Below are 17,617 nucleotides of genomic sequence, written 5' to 3' on the forward strand. Positions count from 1 at the left end.
AACCCAGGCCGGTCCCAACCCACACCCTTCTTTGACCTGCCGAGCCACTCCCAGAACGCGGGTCGAAGGCTCAGTAGGGCAGAAGGACTACAACTCCCAGCAGGTAGTACTGCCCCGCCCCCGCCGAGTCTCCATTGGCCTTCGGTGGGTGGGGATTGGATGGGAGGTGGCCATGGGGCTGCGGCAGGGGTTTGTTACCTCTTCGGCTTCCGTAGAGGAAGTCGCGCGGACCTGTATCTGGGGTTTCGGTGTCCCCCCTCCCCTTTCCCGGGGTCCGGGGGTGACATTGCACCGCGCCCCTCACGGGGTCGCGTCGCCACCCCAAGCGGATTCCCCAGCTGGCTTCCTGCCCCCATCCACCCCTCTCGGCCAGGCTTTCCACTCCGCCCCCTGCTGCCCAGCCATGGGGGCCGCAGTGTTTTTCGGATGCACTTTCGTCGCTTTCGGCCCAGCCTTTGCGCTTTTCTTGATCACTGTGGCTGGGGACCCTCTTCGCGTCATCATCCTGGTCGCGGGGTGAGTAGGGGGTCGACGAGACGCGGGAGGGCGCCAGAGAGAGAGAGAGAGATCCGGAAGGGGCTGGGCAAGCTTGGGAGCCTGAGTTGGGGGAGTCAAGTCGGAGGTGAAGATTGGAAAGCGTCGAGTCAGGGGTGTAGATGATTTGCCCTTTCCCGCAGTTGGTTTCCGCCTTCCAGGGATTGCACAGATTCCTCCTATACTCCTCCCGACGACGTCAGAGGAGGCCCAAGGCCAAGACTCGTGAGGGGGTTGTGCTGACCTCCGGCGGCCTCCGGGAGGATCCAGGAACGGATACCTCTCGCTACTGCGCGTGTACATTCTGGCTTCCATCTCTCTGAAGACTCATTAATCAGATTTCTATCCCTTCCCCTGCGTCCAGATCCCTACATGACTACCTTGGTGGAGACACCGATCCTATCTCCTCCCAGTCTCTCTGACCATCCGGAAGTCTAACTTCCACTTTCCATGCTGCAGCCTTGATTGGTTCCCCTCCTTGATTTCTCTGGCTCTTCCTACCCTGACCTGATTGCCCTTGTCTTTCCTTAGGGCATTTTTCTGGCTGGTCTCCTTGCTCTTGGCCTCTGTGGTCTGGTTCATCTTGGTCCATGTGACCGACCGGTCAGATGCCCGGCTCCAGTATGGCCTCCTGATTTTTGGTGCTGCGGTCTCCGTCCTTCTACAGGAGGTGTTCCGCTTTGCCTACTACAAGCTGCTTAAGTAAGAAGATGGGATGGTTCCGAGGGGAGAAGGGCAGAGGACTGCACTATGAGAAGTGGGGTAAAATGCTGGGTGGTGGGTTTGGAAGAGGAGGCACTAAAGGGAGGACGTTAGAGGGAAAGGAGCATTCCTGCCCTCCCTCATATTTCCCCTACCCTACCCCACCCTGCCCCATCCCAGGAAGGCAGATGAGGGGTTAGCATCGCTGAGTGAGGACGGAAGATCACCCATCTCCATCCGCCAGATGGCCTATGGTGAGCCAAGGGAGAGGGACTGGAGGAGGGAGTTGGACAGCCCCCTCTCCCGGGGAAGTAAAAAACATCCACGTGTTCTAAGTGGCTGCTGCTTTTCCTTCATACTTGACTTCCAAGGAGAAGTGGTTTGGAGGGGAGAGTAGGTGTGGGGGAATTGCCACTGGGAATGGGGTGGGATCACTGATAATCAGGTTATAGAGATCTGTAACATTGATGAGACCCTCCTTCCCCCCAGTTTCTGGTCTTTCCTTCGGTATCATCAGTGGTGTCTTCTCTGTTATCAATATTTTGGCTGATGCACTTGGGCCAGGTGTGGTTGGCATCCATGGAGACTCACCCTATTACTTCCTGACTTCAGGTAAGGTCTGCTTTCCTGTTTGCCTTCCTGCCCTATCCATCCTTGGCCTTGATCTGGTTTATTAGCCTTCACTGGGAGACCTCTTTGGCTCAACATCTCAGGAGGCTGGGAGAAGATGAGGGATGTAGCTCATCCCCATCTCCCTCCCTGCAGCCTTTCTGACAGCAGCCATTATCCTGCTCCATACCTTTTGGGGAGTTGTGTTCTTTGATGCCTGTGAGAGGAGACGGTACTGGGCTTTGGGCCTGGTGGTTGGGAGTCACCTACTGACATCAGGACTGGTGAGTTGGGGATACCGGACTGAGTTAGAGAGAAAAAACTTTAATGGTGAGTGGGGTGGAGGGGTGATAGATTCTCACTTCTTAACATTTTAAAACATACCTAGAGAGGCGCAGCAGAAAGGTAAGTGTCTAGAAGTCTCTCACCTCAGCATCAGTCGTATAACCTGCTCCGGGGATGCTCTGGGAGGAGTTTGAATGGATTAGTCCAACTGTAATACAAATGGCTGAGAGGAGCAGGAGGGTGAGAAACCTCTGGGGTAGCTAAAAATCAAAAGTCCTCTTAAACCATAAGATGTTGGTACCCTGAAGGGAAGGATGGGGGAGGGGTGGGGATAGGGAGGGTTGAGTGAGCCAACTGGGGTGGGGGGAGGTTTAGGTGAAAGGCATGAAGAGAATGTGGGGATTAGGCAGAGGGAGAAACTAACTTCTTTTCTACTCTTACCCTATCCCTAGACATTCCTGAACCCCTGGTATGAGGCTAGCCTGCTGCCCATCTATGCAGTCACTGTTTCCATGGGGCTTTGGGCCTTCATCACAGCTGGAGGTTCTCTCCGAAGTATCCAGCGCAGCCTCTCGTGTAAGGACTGACTACCTGGACTGATCGCCTGACAGATCCCACCTGCCTTCCCACTGCCCATGACTGAGCCCAGCCCTAGCCCGGGTCCATTGCCCACCATTCTGTCTCCTCGTCGGTCCATCCCACCACCTTCAGGGTTTTGCTTTGTCCACTCGTCACCTTTAGTCTCTAGGCTTCACCAGGAGCAGCCTGGGTTCAGCCAGTCAGTGACTGGTGGGTTTGAATCTGTACTTATCCCCACCATTTGGGGACCCCCCTCGTTGTCCAGGACTCCCCATGTGTCAGTGCTCTGCTCTCGCCCTGCGCAAGACTCACCCCCCTTCCCCTCTGCAGGCCGCCGGCAGGAAGACAGTCGGGTGATGGTGTATTCTGCCCTGCGCATCCCACCCGAGGACTGAGGGAACGTGGGGGGGACCCCTAGGCCTGGGGTGCCCTCCTGATCTCCTCGCCCTGTATTTCTCCATCTCCAGTTCTGGACAGTGCAGGTTGCCAAGAAAAGGGACCTAGCTTAGCCGTTGCTGTGGAGATGAAATTAATGGAAGCTCAAGGGTAGACGAGCTCTCAGTTTCCCAGTACCTCCTCCCCAGACTGGGCGTCTTGGTCTTTTTCTCAGGTCTGAGGGGAACCATTTTTGGTGTGATAAAGACCCCAAACTGCCTTTTTCTTTTTCTTTCTTTCTTTCTTTCTTTCTTTCTTCTTTTTTGAGTGGGGGAGGGAAGAGGTGTGTTGGAATTCTTCTAACCTCCTTGAACTATATTTTTTCTCCCCAAATTGCTCCTCATGGTGGGGCTTATATCTATCCACCTTTCCCCTTTGTCCCAGGCCTTGGGGAAAAGAAGGAAGTGCATGTTTGGGGAAACTGGTATTACTGGAACTAATGTTTTAACCTCCTTGACCACCAGCATCCCTCCCCTCCCCAAGGTGAAGTGGAGGGTGCTGCGGTGAGCTGGCCCACTCCAGAGCTGCAATGCCACTGGAGAAGTCAGACTACCATGACATCACAGGGAAGGAGGGCAGATTTTTTTCTAGTTTTTAATTGGGGGATGGGAAGGGGGGTGGGGAGGTTTTCTATAAACTGTACCATTTTCTGCTGAGGATGGCATATTGCATCCTTTTAATCAAGGTGATTGTGATTTTGACTAATAAAAAGGACTTTATAATTGTGGGGGAACTTGGCTTTTAAGGGAGGGGATAACATGTTAATCGAAACCTCTGCCCTCCCACATCTCTTATTCAACCTCCTGCCTTATCTGGCAACCTCTGATTCCCTCTAGCATAGCTTTGGTATGAGGACAGAAATCTGGGCTGGTGCTCTCACATGTCAGGAACTTTGGGTTAAGTATTTTCCAGAGGCAGATCTCCCCTTGCAGGACTGGGGTAAAAAGAGTCATTTACCTATGCTTCTTTTCCCCTGTCCTTTGCTAACCTCTGCCACCTGAGGGATTAAGGAACTCCTCCACTCTCAAGAGCCCCAAAGGAAGACCAGAGGTGGGATTAGAAATTTTCATTTCCAGATATATTGAGGAAAAAAAAAAAAAAAAAGAAAGAAAGAAAAATAAACCCCCAACAGCAGCAGCTCTTTTTCCTAAGGGGAGGTCCTGCCCTATATCTGGGGGAAAAGACATAAAGGGGGTGGAGGACTTTGGGAGGTACATCCCCAACTTCCTCCACAGCTAAACACAATTTGCCATCTGCATTGTCAACATAGGGTTGTCCTGATCTGTACACTTCAAGAGGTCGAAGGCTCTGCTTAGTCCATGAACCAGTGCCTGTCTGTGCCTCTCTGTAGGGGCTGTCTGGAGGAAGGAGGTGTCTCTGCCCACTACTCTTAGAGTATTTTCTGACCAGCCCCTGCACCTCATTTTAGAAGCTCTCCGATTGGCACAAGGGGAAGGCATCCATGATGTTGGCAATGGGGCGGGGGTTGGGGGTCGGGAGAGGGGATCTACGCCTCTGTGGCTGGTGCTGAGGTGAAGACCACACTTTTCCCATTTCCCAGCCTCTTCTTCCTGGAAGGGGGAATAGTTCGTGGAAATTACTAGTGTCCTAGGTGAAACAGATTACAGATAGAATAGAGTGCTTTCAGTAGAAAAGAAAGGACTGAAGGAATGGAAAGTAGGACCTTACCGGATCTTCCTAGCGATGAAATAAACAGCCAGTAGAAGGCAAAGACAGCCAACTAAGATTCCCACTCCTAGACTCAGCATTTCGCCTGAGAGAGACAAACACGGAAGTGTCATCCTAAGAGAGACTTTGCCTTGTTCACTGTGGTGCGCCCCCCCCCAGCCCCCACTTGGTTCAGGGTGTCTTACCTGTAGTATAGGAGGATTGCACTGTAAGGGAAGAAGACGCTGGTCAGTGGGACTTGAGTGCCCCATTCCAGCTGGGAGCAGCACACTATGCCTCCATGGTGGGGGAGATCATCACTTGGCACTCAAGGGACTGGTGGTAGTCCTAGTCCAAGCAAGTCCTAGAAACCCCTTTCCCTCCCAGCCTTTCTTTTCTTCCCAGGGGGCCCTAGTTCCTGTTGCTGTGCCCCCCAATTTCCCATCTCCTTTTCCAAGCCCGGTGCAGTCACCTTGGATGAAAGACGCAGAGACTGTTCGCTGATTGAGAGGCTGGGGGGCTCGGTAGTTCTGTACCAGGAGCTTAGAGGGCTCCTCTTCCGTGGAAAACAACGTCTCCTGAAGCTCTTTCAGCTGAGGAGTAGAAGGGTGGGTTGAGGGGAGAATTGTTATTATGTGGAGCAGGATAGGGTCTGAGGTTATGTTCCTGCTGCCTCACCTCTCCACGACTCACCTGTTCCACCGAGATTTGAGCCCTTTGATTGAAGACTGTCCACAGCACACTCTGATAGCAGGGGGGTGTGGTGAGCGAGCCGTTGTAGCGAAAGAACTGGTCCCGCCGTGGGGGGAGCAACTCTCCCACGTTGAAGGGAGGCACCAAAGTCTTCTGATCTAGAGGAGAACAGACTAGGACTCCTCTTTCCCTCACTGTACCCCAGCTTACCTAGATAGAGCTCCCAGAAGCAAAACCTCTGGCCCCTAACTCATTGTCATCCTAGACCTCATAGGCCTTTTTGGGCAAGTACCCCTGAGGTCCAATCTCACAGGCTCACCTTTATGCCTAATTTCATGCAAGTGACTCAGAATGTGTTCATAAACTGGATTCTTGGTCTCACCCACCTGGAAAGGGAGAGAGTTTGGAATGAGTCCCCGTTTGAAGTATGATGTTCACATATAGAATAAATTGACAGAGTGGGTTGCTGACTAGCCTAGGGAAAGTAGCAATAGACATGGGGAGAATAGGACCGGAGGGTGTAGAGAGATTGGAGAGAAACCTGGGAGGGTCTGGGGGGCCACTGACCTCAATGAGGATGCCCAAGACAGCCAGCCCCTGGGGCTTTGGAGCAGCCTCACTCAAGCTGTCATAGGAATCAGAATCATAATGTACAATGTGGAGCTGAGGGAGGGGAGAGGGAATTAAATCATTTAATGTTTCTCCATTACCCCTTCCCAAATGCTTTGACCCTAGCCACCACCACCACCTCCAGAGTGCCCTAAACCTGTCCCACGAAGGTTGGCCTTATTCTCCAAGTATGACTTTCCCCAGTTTCCAGATTCTTCCTTTCCCTGGCACCAACCATGCCCGTCGCTATGTCCCAGTCCTCGCTTTGCTCCCCGGTACCTCAGCAGCGGTGGCTTCACTGTTGATCTGGTGCTCTGATCCACCCAGTGATCCTGTCTTGCCCCAGTGCAGGTGGAGCTGGGCAGCTACATATTTTCGGGGAAGTCCCTCCAGATACATGGTAGAGGGCAGAGAGAGTTGCACTGTGATGACAAGAGAGCAAGCTAGGGTTGGGGGAGGAGTGTGGAGACATTCATACCCCTCTGATGCCACTGTTTCTTAGGAGACTCGGGCCAGCCTTTTCTACCTCCGTTCCCCAGTGGCACCCAGTCCTTCCTACCACCGCTTTCCTAGCATATCTTTCCCTTTCTCAGTGAGGATCAAGTTGAGGTTATGATGCTAAATCCACCCTGATTGTAAACATTCACTCCCCACCTTTGGCTTTCGTACCTCCAGATTTGTAGATGAAGCCTTCTGAGAATTTAGAAGCTAGGCAAATGCTTCTTTTCCCTGACTCCTAAGATTGGAACTGGAGTTTATCCCTCCGTGGAGCCTGGGCTTTTTACCTGTGTGGCCATTATTGTGCAGGTCCAAAGGCTCAGTGCTAGGCTGGTCATATCCATGGGGCTGCAGGGGACGTAACTCAGGATCGAAAGTCACACTGTCTGTCTGGATATTGATGGGGGATTGGGCATTGCTTCCACATTCGGGGTAAGAGGCTGGCCAGTGGTCTTGACCATGTGGGCCTGGTGGAGATTACCATGGTCATTTGTCCTGCCTTCCAAGCCCCAGCCACCCTTCAGGAACCCCCTCCCACCCCAACCTTTGGTGAAGACCCCAGGTGTAGGGCTATGTGAGGAAGGGGTCCCTGGTGGACTTGATGCAGCAGCACCCTTCACCTTCCCTGAGACAGTGATGATTCCCCCGCTTTTCTGATAGATAAGAGTAGTGGCTTTTACTTACCTGTAGTTTGGGGACAAGAAAGCTGAATGAAAGGAAAAGGGATGGATAGAAAACCTGCATGCCTGGAAAGGTGGGACTAGAGCCGAAGCAGGAAAGCTAGGGAAATAAAATGATCCTAGAATGATGAATGATTCTTGGGGTCCCCCCAGGAAGTGGCCTGGGGATTCCGTTCCTTCTTTTCGCTCTCACACAGGACTTTGCATTGACTCTGGAATTTGCTTATTAGTCAAAAATTCAAAGGAATTGAGTCCGCCTCTGTCAGGGTCACCAACTATCCTGCCAGCCTCCTGGATGGACCTCAGGCTCTGTCTCGATTCCAGATTAAGTAGGATCTCTGAGGTCAGAAAAGGCGCCAAGAAGTGGTGGATGGGCAGCTAAGATCAGTGTTCCTTTCCCTACCTGGTTTCCTCTCCACTCCAGCTCCCTCATCCCCACACACACTGACTAAGGACATCACTGGCCTTTCTGCTGAATCCGGAGGTGTGGGATTTGACAGAACCGGGTCTAGGAGTCATATATGTAAAAGATAGGGCCTGGGGGTCTGGGGGAGGGAGAAGCTGGGGTCGGAAGCTAAAGGCAACTCCCCACCCACTCGAAAGAAGTCTTCCCGGCAGGTGAAGAGTTCCCAGTGCGAAAGGGGTAGCGGAAGGCCCTGGGTTCTGCTCTCACCCTCGTATGTCCAGTGTTGACCTGCAAGGCAGAGAGAGTAGGGTGGCCGCCAGCCCTCTCCCTCCCGCGGACACTGCGCCGCCCCACCTCCCTCTCTTCTCCCTCTCTTCTTTCCCCACCCTCCTCCCAGAGCACTTCTCGAAGGAAGCCCTGAAACCGGACACCTCGCCGGAAAGGTCGGGGGCCCTATTTAAAATCACCAGCCCCGCGGCTAGGGAGCTTGCTGAGCAGAGGGGGGAGGAGAAAGGAATAGGTAGAGCCCGGAGACTAAAATTAACCCCGATCCAAAAGTACAGCTTGCCCCGCCCTCCCTTAGCTCCCGCCAGAGCCAAGCCAGTCCGACACTTAGAAGATTAGGGTGAGGTGAGGGTGTGGACAGAGGATTTGGAAGAGAGAGACTAGAACCGGGGAGTGGGAGGGGAGGAAGGTTGTGTGCGGGGAAGGAGGCTTGGGGTGGGGGGGCGGAGGACGGATGCTGCTCCCCAGGGGAGAAGAGCCGTTATTCTTTGGGTTTGAAGCACCCCGTCCGTCCTGGCCTGGGGCGAGGCCCTTGGCTGTGAATTAACATTCAAGTCCTTCGTGTTCTAGGAGCTCTAAAGGAAACTTTGCCCATTACCAGGAGCCTCGGCTCTCTAGATCCCCAGATGGCTAGGGAAGGTGGGAGTCGGGGCAGGTCCACGCCACGTTGAGGGTGGTCGTGAGTGGGCACTGGCAGCCAGGCTGGCAGACACAGGCTGAAAGTGAGGCATTGTGTGCGGAACAGAGAGCTGCCAACTGGGTCACATGCCAGGCTCCCGTGCAGTCCTATCTCAGGCGGAAAGCCTGAGGTGGGGGTAGGGGGTGCTTCTGGTCCAGTCTCACCCAGGGCCAAAGGGCTTCAGCGGGAAAAGGAAGGCTTTCCCCCCTAGTTCAAATTCAAGCTCTGGAGGAAAAATATCCTAAATTCCTTCCGATCTCTCTCTCACTCCCTCAAATTCCTCAGACTTCTGAGATATCCTTGATCTCATCCTTGGGCTCTTTTCTCACCCATCCCCTGGTTCAGACAACTCTGAAAGGCAGCCCAAGGGGCAGGGCTGGAGGCAGCCTCTCCCTCACCAGCTCCATGGGACTCTCGGTCAACTTGAATTCCGCATTCAGTCTGTGGCAGGCTCACAGCCTTGCCTTTCCCCTCCCGCCAAATCCTCGACCTGCTGGTTCTTCACCTCTTCCTCTTCTTTCCCTGGTTTTTTCTTTTCCCTCAGATGTACTTTCCAACTCTCCATTTGGCGGGCCCCCTCACTCCTTCATCCTCCCTGCAGTCCTCTTCTGCTCTCCAGGCCCTTGCCCTCACCCTGCTCCTTCAAGGGATCTTAATTACACACTTACTGTGTACCGCTATTGTGCTAGGCATAGGTAACACAAAAATGAGGGGTAGGGGTCCTGGGGACTCTCTTGGGAGCCCTGAGGCCTGTTCTCCTTATCTCCTGGGAGCTTCTGAAAATCCTTTGTAGGCCATAAAGGCCCAACAATGCTATTATTGCTACTGCTTTCAGGGAGATACTGGGAAGGCTCCATAGAATCAAGCATGGACATTGGCCATGAGGTTCATGAGTGAGGATCAGGGTCTGAGTTAGTCAGGAGGCGCAAGGGTATACCCCCCACCCCCATCAGTCCTCTCTATTTTTTTACGCCCTACCTCCTTGGCTCCCTCAGTTGAGGGAGGTCAGAAATAAAGAAGGCCCAGGAGGGTTGCCTGGGACTAGGGCAGTGCAGGAAAGAGTGCGGAGAGAATCTGTAGCTTGCAAGGAGATTCCTGCAGTGTGTGTCCACATCCTGTTCCCCAGCTAGCTCCCCAACCCTCCCCCATCCCCACAAACAGCAAGGCTGGATAGGCAAAAGGGAAAGAAGTAAAGTGCTCTTTCCCCCACTCCTCTCTCTTCTCCCACATCCCGGAGTCCATTATTATTCAAGCTCCTAGTCTTCCTTTTATATCTCTCCCTCTCCCGCCCCCTCTCCGCTCCCCCCCCCACTCCATTAAGTAAACCTGGCAGCATTTGGACATCAGCACAGACAGACACACAGATATCCAGATGTACCTACCCCCTTCAGCAGCCAGGATCCAAATCACCTCCAGCAGGAGAGTGAAGAACAACATGGTATCCCCGGAAGAAGCAGGTACTGGGAGTTTGGGGAATAGAGGGCTAGGGTTGGCCAAGAAACGGGGGTGGGGGGGGGGACGACAGAGAGGGAGGGAGGGACAGAGCGGGAAAGAGTGAGAGAGGAGTTTCTTGGAGCTGAGCTGATTTTATTTATCTCTTTTTCTCTAGCTGTCTCTGTGTCTCTGTGGGCTTCCAGGGGATTTGGTTTTCAGGATAGCGTAGGGTTTGGGATCCCTGGGACAAATGTCTCGCTTCCTCTCTCTCTTATTTAATCTACCTCTACAGTCTTCACTCCACTTGCTGGCCGGTGACTTCACAATTGCCTCCCGCTTTTAAGGTGGCTCTGGACGAGTGTACGTGGTGGTGGTGGGGTGCTGCCTGGGTTGCTGGCGAACAGCTCCTTAAATAGCCTATTAGGCATGCGGAGCTGGAGCGTGCAGCCGGTTCACGGGGAGCCCTGGCCCTGGCTCAGGAGCGCAGCTGGGGTTTAGCTCTTCCTTCCTCTGCTCTTCTCATGGGCACTGGCCAGGTGGGTGTCCCCTAGAGCAGGCCTGGGGCATGGAAGGAGGGCTTGGGGGTCCAATCCAGGCCCCTGAGGGGGACACTGTGCTCTCATTCCCGATCTGTCTGGCTTTTCGGAGGAGCAACTCCTCTGGGTGGCCTGGGGCAGAGGGCGGGAAGCCCTGCTCCCTGTCCCCTGCAGAAGCGGAGCTGCCTCGGAATGGAGAGTCCAGAGTTCCAAGATAGGAATTGGAGACCCAGGGTGCAGGTGAAGGGTAGGAAGTCCAGGGCTAAAACCCAGCTTGTGGAAAATAAAGAAGAGAAGTGAGGCAAGAGAACTTGTTTGGAGCGATCTCTTAATGCGCCTGTCACCACCCCCTTCCCACGGTGAGGCCTGGGTCCACGTGCCTGTGTGGCCTGGGTGGGGGGGTGGTTTTGTTTGCTGTATAAAGCCCATTTGTGTGCCCAGCGGGGGAGGGGCTGCAGCAGCACCATGGAGAGACAGCGGCTCCAACTGCCAGACCCAGCCACCTCCCTCCCCAGGGAGCCCAGATCTAGGGCGGCTTTTGTCATTGAAGAGGACACTGACCCTTGGCAGGGAGACCAGGACAGGAGGAGAGATGGATGAGACCTCTGAAACAATCATTACCACCGTAAAAAAAAAAAAAAAAAAAAAGAAAGAAAGAAAGAAAAAAAAAAAAGGCGGACTTTAGAGAAAGGGAGGGGAGGGAGCTGAGAGACCATGTGATCTAGTTGGAAGTGGGGCCCAGGGTCTTCCCTCTCGCTCAACAAAGAGCCAAGGGGCCCGACCTGTGGGACTGAGTGAAATCTACCACTGGGAGCTGGATGTGTAGAGCATGGCGGCTGCTGGGTCTCAGGAATGTGGGCTGGTGCCTGTTTCCCCACGGGACTAGAAATCCCGATCGGAATGTACATCCTAAATCCCCCATTAGAGAATGTGAAATAATTTCCAGCCAGGCACTGAGACCTCTTTCTTTTCCGCGCCCTTCGCCAGAGTCACCCGCCTGAGGATGCGCCCATTTGAGCTCCCTCTGCCCTGGTCCCTCCGCCAAGGAGCAAGAAATAGCCAAAACAAAGGGAGCAGAAGCTAAATAAGGGAGCAGGAGAAAAGCCAAATGAACAGAATAATGCATGCGCCTGGCTCATCAGTGCCTGCCCAGGCAGGAGCCACCATGCCTTCCTGGCACCCCCACCCTCATTGATCTGCGATGCAAAACTATTAGGCAGATATAGTTTCCTTCGTTTTCTCATCATCACCCTCAGAATTATTTTTTCCCTTCCAAGGTGCAGTTTATATTATGAGGTTCCCCCAAAGCCCCTCCCCTCTCGTCTAAGAAGAGTACAAGGCATAAAGTGTAAACTAGACATCTTGGGAATCAGGATAGTTAATAGAGAGAAATACAGAAACAGAAAAGAAGAAAAGTGGAGACATTTATTTCCTGGGGGTAAAGAGTGGGCCTGGACAGAATGACCTAGTCAGGTCAGAGTTCCCTTCCAGAAGCTGAAATTCTAATTCAGCTTCCCCTAAACCTGTAGGCGCCACCTCCTGGTTGTCTCAGGAATTTTTTAAAAACCAAGAATTAGGGGCACCTGGGTGGCTCAGTGTGTTAAAGCCTCTGCCTTCCGCTCAGGTCAAGATCCCAGGGTCCTGGAATCGAGCCCTCCATCGGGCTCTCTGCTTGGCAAGGGGCCTGTTTCCCTTCCCCCCTCTCTGCCTGCCTCTCTGCCTACTTGTGATCTCTGTCAAATAAATAAATAAAATCTTAAAAAAAAAAAATGGGGACGCCTGGGAGTCCCACGTCAGACTCCTTGCTCAGCAGGGAGCCTGCTTCTCCCTCTGACTCTGCCTGCCTCTCTGTCTGCCTGTGCTTGCTCACTCTCTCTCTGACAAATAAATTTGAAAAAAACAAAAAAAAAAAAGGTTTATCTAAAAAAATAAATAAAACCAAGAATTAATTAATTAATGAGTTTATTTATTTATTTTGACACAGAGAGAGAGATCACAAGTAGGTAGAGAGGCAGGTGGTGGGGGCGGGGGGAAGCAGCTTCCCGGGGGGGGGGGGGGGGGGGGAAGCAGCCTCCTGGGAAGAGCAGAGAACCTGATGTGGGATGGATCCCAGGAGGGAGATCATGACCTGCGCAGAAGGCAGAGGCCCAACCAACTGAGCCACCCAGGTGCCCCTAAATTCTAAAATTTTAATTAAAGTGTGTGTGTGTGTGTGTGATTGTTTCAGGGAAGTGTTTTGCTGCTGGTGGGACTTGGGATTTTTGCCTTTCCTAAGCGGACAAAGGTTTCTGGGTGGGAGGGAGAAAGGAGACAAGCACTGACCTCAGGGAACTTGTCCTTATTTTGATCTTTGGCTCCACTATGATATTTCTGTTGCACCAAGCTAATTTGGAGTATGTGTTAAGAGGACCTTTATACGTTAAAACAAAACAAAATGCCTTCCCACGTCCCACTCCCTTCACCTCAGTAGCTACTCAAACTCTGGCTCTTCTGTTTTAATTCCTACTTCTCCAGCACAATTCTTAGCCTGACTTGGCTAAACATAAAGGTGTTCCACTGCCTTCTGGCGCCATCTCCTGTCCTTTCAAAAGCAGTTGAAATGTGAGCAGGTCAGAGAATCAAGTGTCTAACTGTGGTAGCTTTTTGGTTTGTTCTTTCTTAAAAGGTCCTTTTTATTTTATTATTAATTTTTTTACTTAAATGACCTCTACACCTCATGTGGGTTTCCAGCTTACAACCCCCGAGATCAAGAGGGTCATGCTCTTCCAAATGATCCAGCCAGGCATCCTATTAAGAAGTCCTTTTAAAAAGGATATTTAGGGGCACCTGGGTGGCTCAGTGGGTTAAGCCGCTGCCTTCGGCTCAGGTCATGATCTCAGGGTCCTGGGATCGAGCCCCGCATCGGGCTCTTTGCTCAGCAGGGAGCCTGCTTCCCTCTCTCTCTCTCTCTCTCTGCCTGCCTCTCTGCCTACTTGTGTTCTCTGTCTGCCAAATAAATAAATAAAAAAAAAAAAATAAAAATAAAAAGGATATTTAGGGGGTGCCTGGGTGGCTCAGTGGGTTAAAGCCTCTGCCGTTGGCTCAGGTCATGATCCCGGGGGTCCTGGGATTGAGCCCCGAATGGAGCCCCGCATGGAACCCTGCATTGGGCCCCGCTCAGCGGAAGCCTTCTTCCTCCTCTCTCTCTGCCTGCTTCTCTGCCTAATTGTGATCTCTGTCTGTCAAATAAATAAATAAAATATTAAAAAAATAATAAATAAAAAGGATATTTAGGGGCGCCTCTGACTCCTGCTCCCCATGCTTATGCGTACTCTTTCTCTCTCTCTGTCAGATAAATAAGTAAAATCCTAAAAAAAAAAAAAAAAAGATATTTAAGCTCAATAAATGTCCTAAATAGTCTAAAACACCTTACAGGAGCCCACTAAGCCCTCTGAGTTTGTGTGGTAGGTATACAAGAGTTCAGTGTGGGAGGGAGGCTAATCAAAAAGAAAGGAGTGGTGCCTGGTGGCTTAGTCACCTAGGGTCTGCCTTCAGTTTGTGTCCTGATCTCAGGGTCCTGGGGTCCGGCCCTGCATCGGGCTCCCTGCTCAAGCCTGCTTCTCCCTACCCCTCATGCTCTCTAACAAATAAATTAAAAAATAATAATAATAAAAGCAAAAAGAAAGGAGAATGACCAACACAAGAACTTACTCAAGCAAAACAGTTGGTAACTAATTATTGAGAAAAGAGAACCAATGAGGAGACAATTAGATGGAATCCAATTTCATAAAAGAGCAAGTAACTTTGTGCCATGAAATAATGTAGACGCAGAGATATTCTAATTTGGTAGATGATCACATTTATTATCACATGCTTGTCTTCTAACACTTGAGTACTGAAGCCTCTTAAGCAAACACAAGAATTTCAAGAATTGAAGTCAGAGAAAAAAAGAATTAAAGTCCAAGTTATTTGGGAGAGGGGTGGTCAAAATTCTGGATCATTTTCTCTTTCCAGTTCACATTGCCCAACAAATGCAATGTGAGACTACTGTAGACAGAAGACAGACCTGAAATCTTGTAATTTTTTTTTTCAGGATTTCATTTATTTGAGAGAGAGAGATCACAAGTAGGCAGGCAGAGAGAGAGGGAGAAGCAGACTCCCCACTGAGCAGGGAGCCCCATGCGGGGCTCCATCCCAGGACCCTGAGATCATGACCTAAGCTGAAAGCAGATGCTTAACCCACTGAACCACCAAGGCGCCCTTGAAATCTTGTAACTTTCATCAAAAAGTAACACATTTTTGAAAGGGACAGGAGTCTAGGGGCGCCTTGGTGGCTCAGTGGGTTAAGCTACTGCCTTTGGCTCAAGTCATGATCTCAGGGTCCTAAGATGGAGCCCTGCATCCGGCTTTCTGCTCAGTGGGGAGCCTGCTCTTCCCCCGCCCCCCCCACCCCCACCCCCTGCCTCTCTGCCTACTTGTGATCTCTCTGTCTCTGTCAAAATAAATAAAGAACATCTTAAAAAAAAATAAAAGGACGTGAGTCTTAAAAGGTTAAGTGACTTGGCTGAAGTCATATAGAAATATTTCTGGGACAAAGAATCAGGTTCTGACTGACCCCTCACTCAAAGCATGTTAAAATGCTTTAAAGAACAATACCAAAAACCTTTAAGGAAAATAGAGAGTTGTTTTTTTTTTTTTTTTTTTTTTTTAATAGAGGACATTTCTGGTTCTGGCTGTTGCTCCTGCCTCAGTTAGTTCCCTGTAGTAGCTGAGGAGGCATTGCTGGAAGAAGGAAGTCCAAAACCCAACAAATCTTTTTTTTTTTTTTTAACCTTCAAGTAATTTTTTAAAAAAAACGACTTTATTTATTTATTTGACAGACAGAGATCAAAAGTAGGCAGAGAGGCAGGCAGAGAGAGGGGAAGGGAAGCAGGCCCCCTGCTGAGCAGGGAGCCCTATTTGGGACTCAATCCCAGGACCCTGAGATCATGACCTGAGCCGAAGGCAGAGGCTTAACCCACTGAGCCACTCAGGTACTCCAACTTCAAGTAATTTTTAAGGAACATCTGCAAAAGTGGAATGCAGCTATTAATGAGCTCATAGATTCTGTATTCTTTCTACTGTTCTACTATCAAATGCACTTATTATTTCGGGTATTACATATATTTTAATTAAGTAGTACTTTCAAAGGGTGGTTATAAATCCATTCACATTGGGAAAAATTGACTTTTTCCTCCTTAAAAAAGAAACAAAAACGGGGGACCCTTGGGTGGTTCAGTTGGTTAAGCCTCAGACTAAATCTCAGCTCAGATCTTGATTTTGGGGTCGTGAGTTCAAGCCTCACTTTGTGGTTTTTCATTTTTTTTTAATTTTTAGAAGATTTTATTTATTTATTTGACAGAGAGAGAAAGAGAGAGAGAGAGCACAAGTGGGGGAGTGGCAGGCAGAGGGAGAGGGAGAAGCAGGCTCCCCGCTGAGCAAAGACCTGGATGCGGGGCTGAATGAATCCCAGGACCCTGGGATCAGGACCTGAACCAAAGCAGACCTTTAACAAATTGAGCCACCCAGGAACCACTTTTTCGTCTTCCCCTTCCTCCCTCCCTCCCTTCCTTCCTTCTTTCTTTTTTGTTTAGATTCTATGAGAGAGAGAGAGAGAAGGAGAGCACAAGCAGGGGAAAAAACAGGCAGAGGGAGAAGCAGACTCCCCCTCAAGCAAGGAGCCCCACATAGGGTTTGATCCCAGGACCCAGGGATCATGACCTGAGCTGAAGGCAGACTCTTAAACATCTGAGCCACTCAGGTGTCCCTCAAGCCCACTTTGGACTCCACACTGGGCATGCAGCCTACTTAAAAAAATAAACAAATAAAAACAAAGGAAATAATTACTAGGAGCTGGCTCTAGAATGGTAGAAAACATTGGATCTTAGCAATGGCTTGTCACTTTTCCTTTTAATTATTATTATTTTTTAAATTTTTAAAAAAAATTTTTTTATTTGACAGACAGACCATAAGCAGGCAGAGAGGCAGGCAGAAAGAGAGAGGAGGAGGAGGCAGGCTCCCCGCTGAGCAGAAAGCCCGATGTGAGGCTCGATCCCAGGACCCTGGGTTCATGACCTGAGCCGAAGGCAGAGGCTTTAACCACTGAGCCACCCAGGTGCCCCTAAAATTTTTATTTTTTAAAGATTTTATTTTATTATTATTATTATTATTTTAGATTTTATTTATTTATTTGACAGACAGAGATCAGAAGTAGGCAGAGAGGCAGGCAGAGAGAGAGGAGGAAGCAGGTTCCCTGCCGAGCAGAGAACCCGATGCAGGGCTCGATCCCAGGACCCTGGGATCATGACCTGAGCTGAAGGCAGAGGCCTTAATCCACTGAGCCACCCAGGCGCCCCCTTTTTAATTATTATTAATTCTTTATTATTATTATTATTATTTTTAAAAGATTTTATTTATTTATTTGACAGAGAGAGAGAGGGGGAAAGCGGGCTCCCTGCTGAGCAGAGAGCCCGACAAGGGGCTCGATCTCAGGACCACAACCCGAGCCAAGGGCAGAGGCCCTAACCCACTAAGCCGCCCAAGCGCCCCTCTTTATTATTTTTTAATTATACAAGTAGTACCTGATGAATTTAGGGAAAGTAGGAAAAAAAGTAATATCACTTTGTCCTATTCCTTCAGCTAGAAATTCCTTCAATTAGAAATAACCATGTAGGGGGCACCTGGATGGTTCAGTCACTAAAAGTATGCCTTCAGCTCAGGTCATGATCCCAGAGCTCTGAGATCAAGCCCTGAGTTGGGCTTCCTGTCTGGACTCCCTGCTCAGTGGGAAGCCTTTCTCTCTCCTCCACTCCCCCTACTACTACTGTTCCCTCTCTTGCTGTGTCTCTGTCAAATAAATAAATAAAATCTTTCAGAAAAAAAAAAAAAAGAAGAACCGTGTTAATATTTGGTATTTTATAATCATTTTCTTTTTTCATTAATTATTTTTATTAACATATAATGTATT

The 17,617-nt window shown here is 50.4% G+C and overlaps 2 protein-coding genes across 5 annotated transcripts; one reads left to right on the plus strand and one right to left on the minus strand.

The window, feature by feature from the left end:
- Positions 1-139: 139 nt before the first annotated feature.
- APH1A (aph-1 homolog A, gamma-secretase subunit) lies at positions 140-3,866 on the plus strand. Its single transcript, XM_082686015.1, has 7 exons — positions 140-516; positions 1,066-1,236; positions 1,417-1,490; positions 1,726-1,848; positions 2,002-2,129; positions 2,583-2,706; positions 3,040-3,866. The coding sequence occupies exons 1-7, from the start codon at positions 173-175 to the stop codon at positions 3,102-3,104; spliced, it is 1,029 nt and encodes a 342-aa protein (XP_082542141.1). The 5' UTR covers positions 140-172; the 3' UTR covers positions 3,105-3,866.
- Positions 3,381-10,689, minus strand: CA14 (carbonic anhydrase 14). Of its 4 annotated transcripts, XM_082686019.1 has the most exons (12): positions 10,381-10,689; positions 10,045-10,145; positions 7,966-7,986; positions 6,900-7,079; positions 6,394-6,536; positions 6,073-6,168; positions 5,825-5,891; positions 5,506-5,663; positions 5,285-5,405; positions 5,019-5,039; positions 4,834-4,918; positions 3,381-4,715 (listed from the first exon to the last, which is right to left on the minus strand). In XM_082686019.1, exons 2-12 carry the CDS (start codon positions 10,097-10,099, stop codon positions 4,652-4,654), a joined length of 1,011 nt encoding a protein of 336 aa, XP_082542145.1. In that variant the 5' UTR covers positions 10,100-10,145; positions 10,381-10,689; the 3' UTR covers positions 3,381-4,651. The 4 variants fall into 4 exon arrangements, with proteins under 4 accessions (XP_082542145.1, XP_082542146.1, XP_082542147.1 ...); XM_082686020.1 differs by lacking the exon at positions 7,966-7,986; XM_082686021.1 differs by lacking the exon at positions 6,900-7,079.
- Between the last annotated feature and the right edge of the window lie 6,928 nt (positions 10,690-17,617).

Source organism: Mustela nivalis (assembly GCF_964662115.1).
Source record: "Mustela nivalis genome assembly, chromosome: 10".
In the NCBI taxonomy this organism is placed as follows: domain Eukaryota; kingdom Metazoa; phylum Chordata; class Mammalia; order Carnivora; family Mustelidae; genus Mustela; species Mustela nivalis.

What these genes read in the sequence shown, in the direction of transcription:
- CA14 (XM_082686019.1), bottom strand. Translation starts at nt 10,099, where the DNA reads ATGTTGTTCTTCACTCTCCTGCTGGAGGTGATTTGGATCCTGGCTGCT. An exon ending in CTCAAATCTCGGTGGAACAG is followed by an intron (nt 5,406 to 5,505) that starts GTGAGTCGTGGA and finishes TCTACTCCTCAG; the next exon opens with CTGAAAGAGCTTCAGGAGAC. An exon ending in CTCTGCGTCTTTCATCCAAG is followed by an intron (nt 5,040 to 5,284) that starts GTGACTGCACCG and finishes CTTCCCTTACAG; the next exon opens with TGCAATCCTCCTATACTACA.
- APH1A (XM_082686015.1), top strand. Translation starts at nt 173, where the DNA reads ATGGGGCTGCGGCAGGGGTTTGTTACCTCTTCGGCTTCCGTAGAGGAA. An exon ending in CATCCGCCAGATGGCCTATG is followed by an intron (nt 1,491 to 1,725) that starts GTGAGCCAAGGG and finishes CCTTCCCCCCAG; the next exon opens with TTTCTGGTCTTTCCTTCGGT. An exon ending in CTATTACTTCCTGACTTCAG is followed by an intron (nt 1,849 to 2,001) that starts GTAAGGTCTGCT and finishes CCCTCCCTGCAG; the next exon opens with CCTTTCTGACAGCAGCCATT.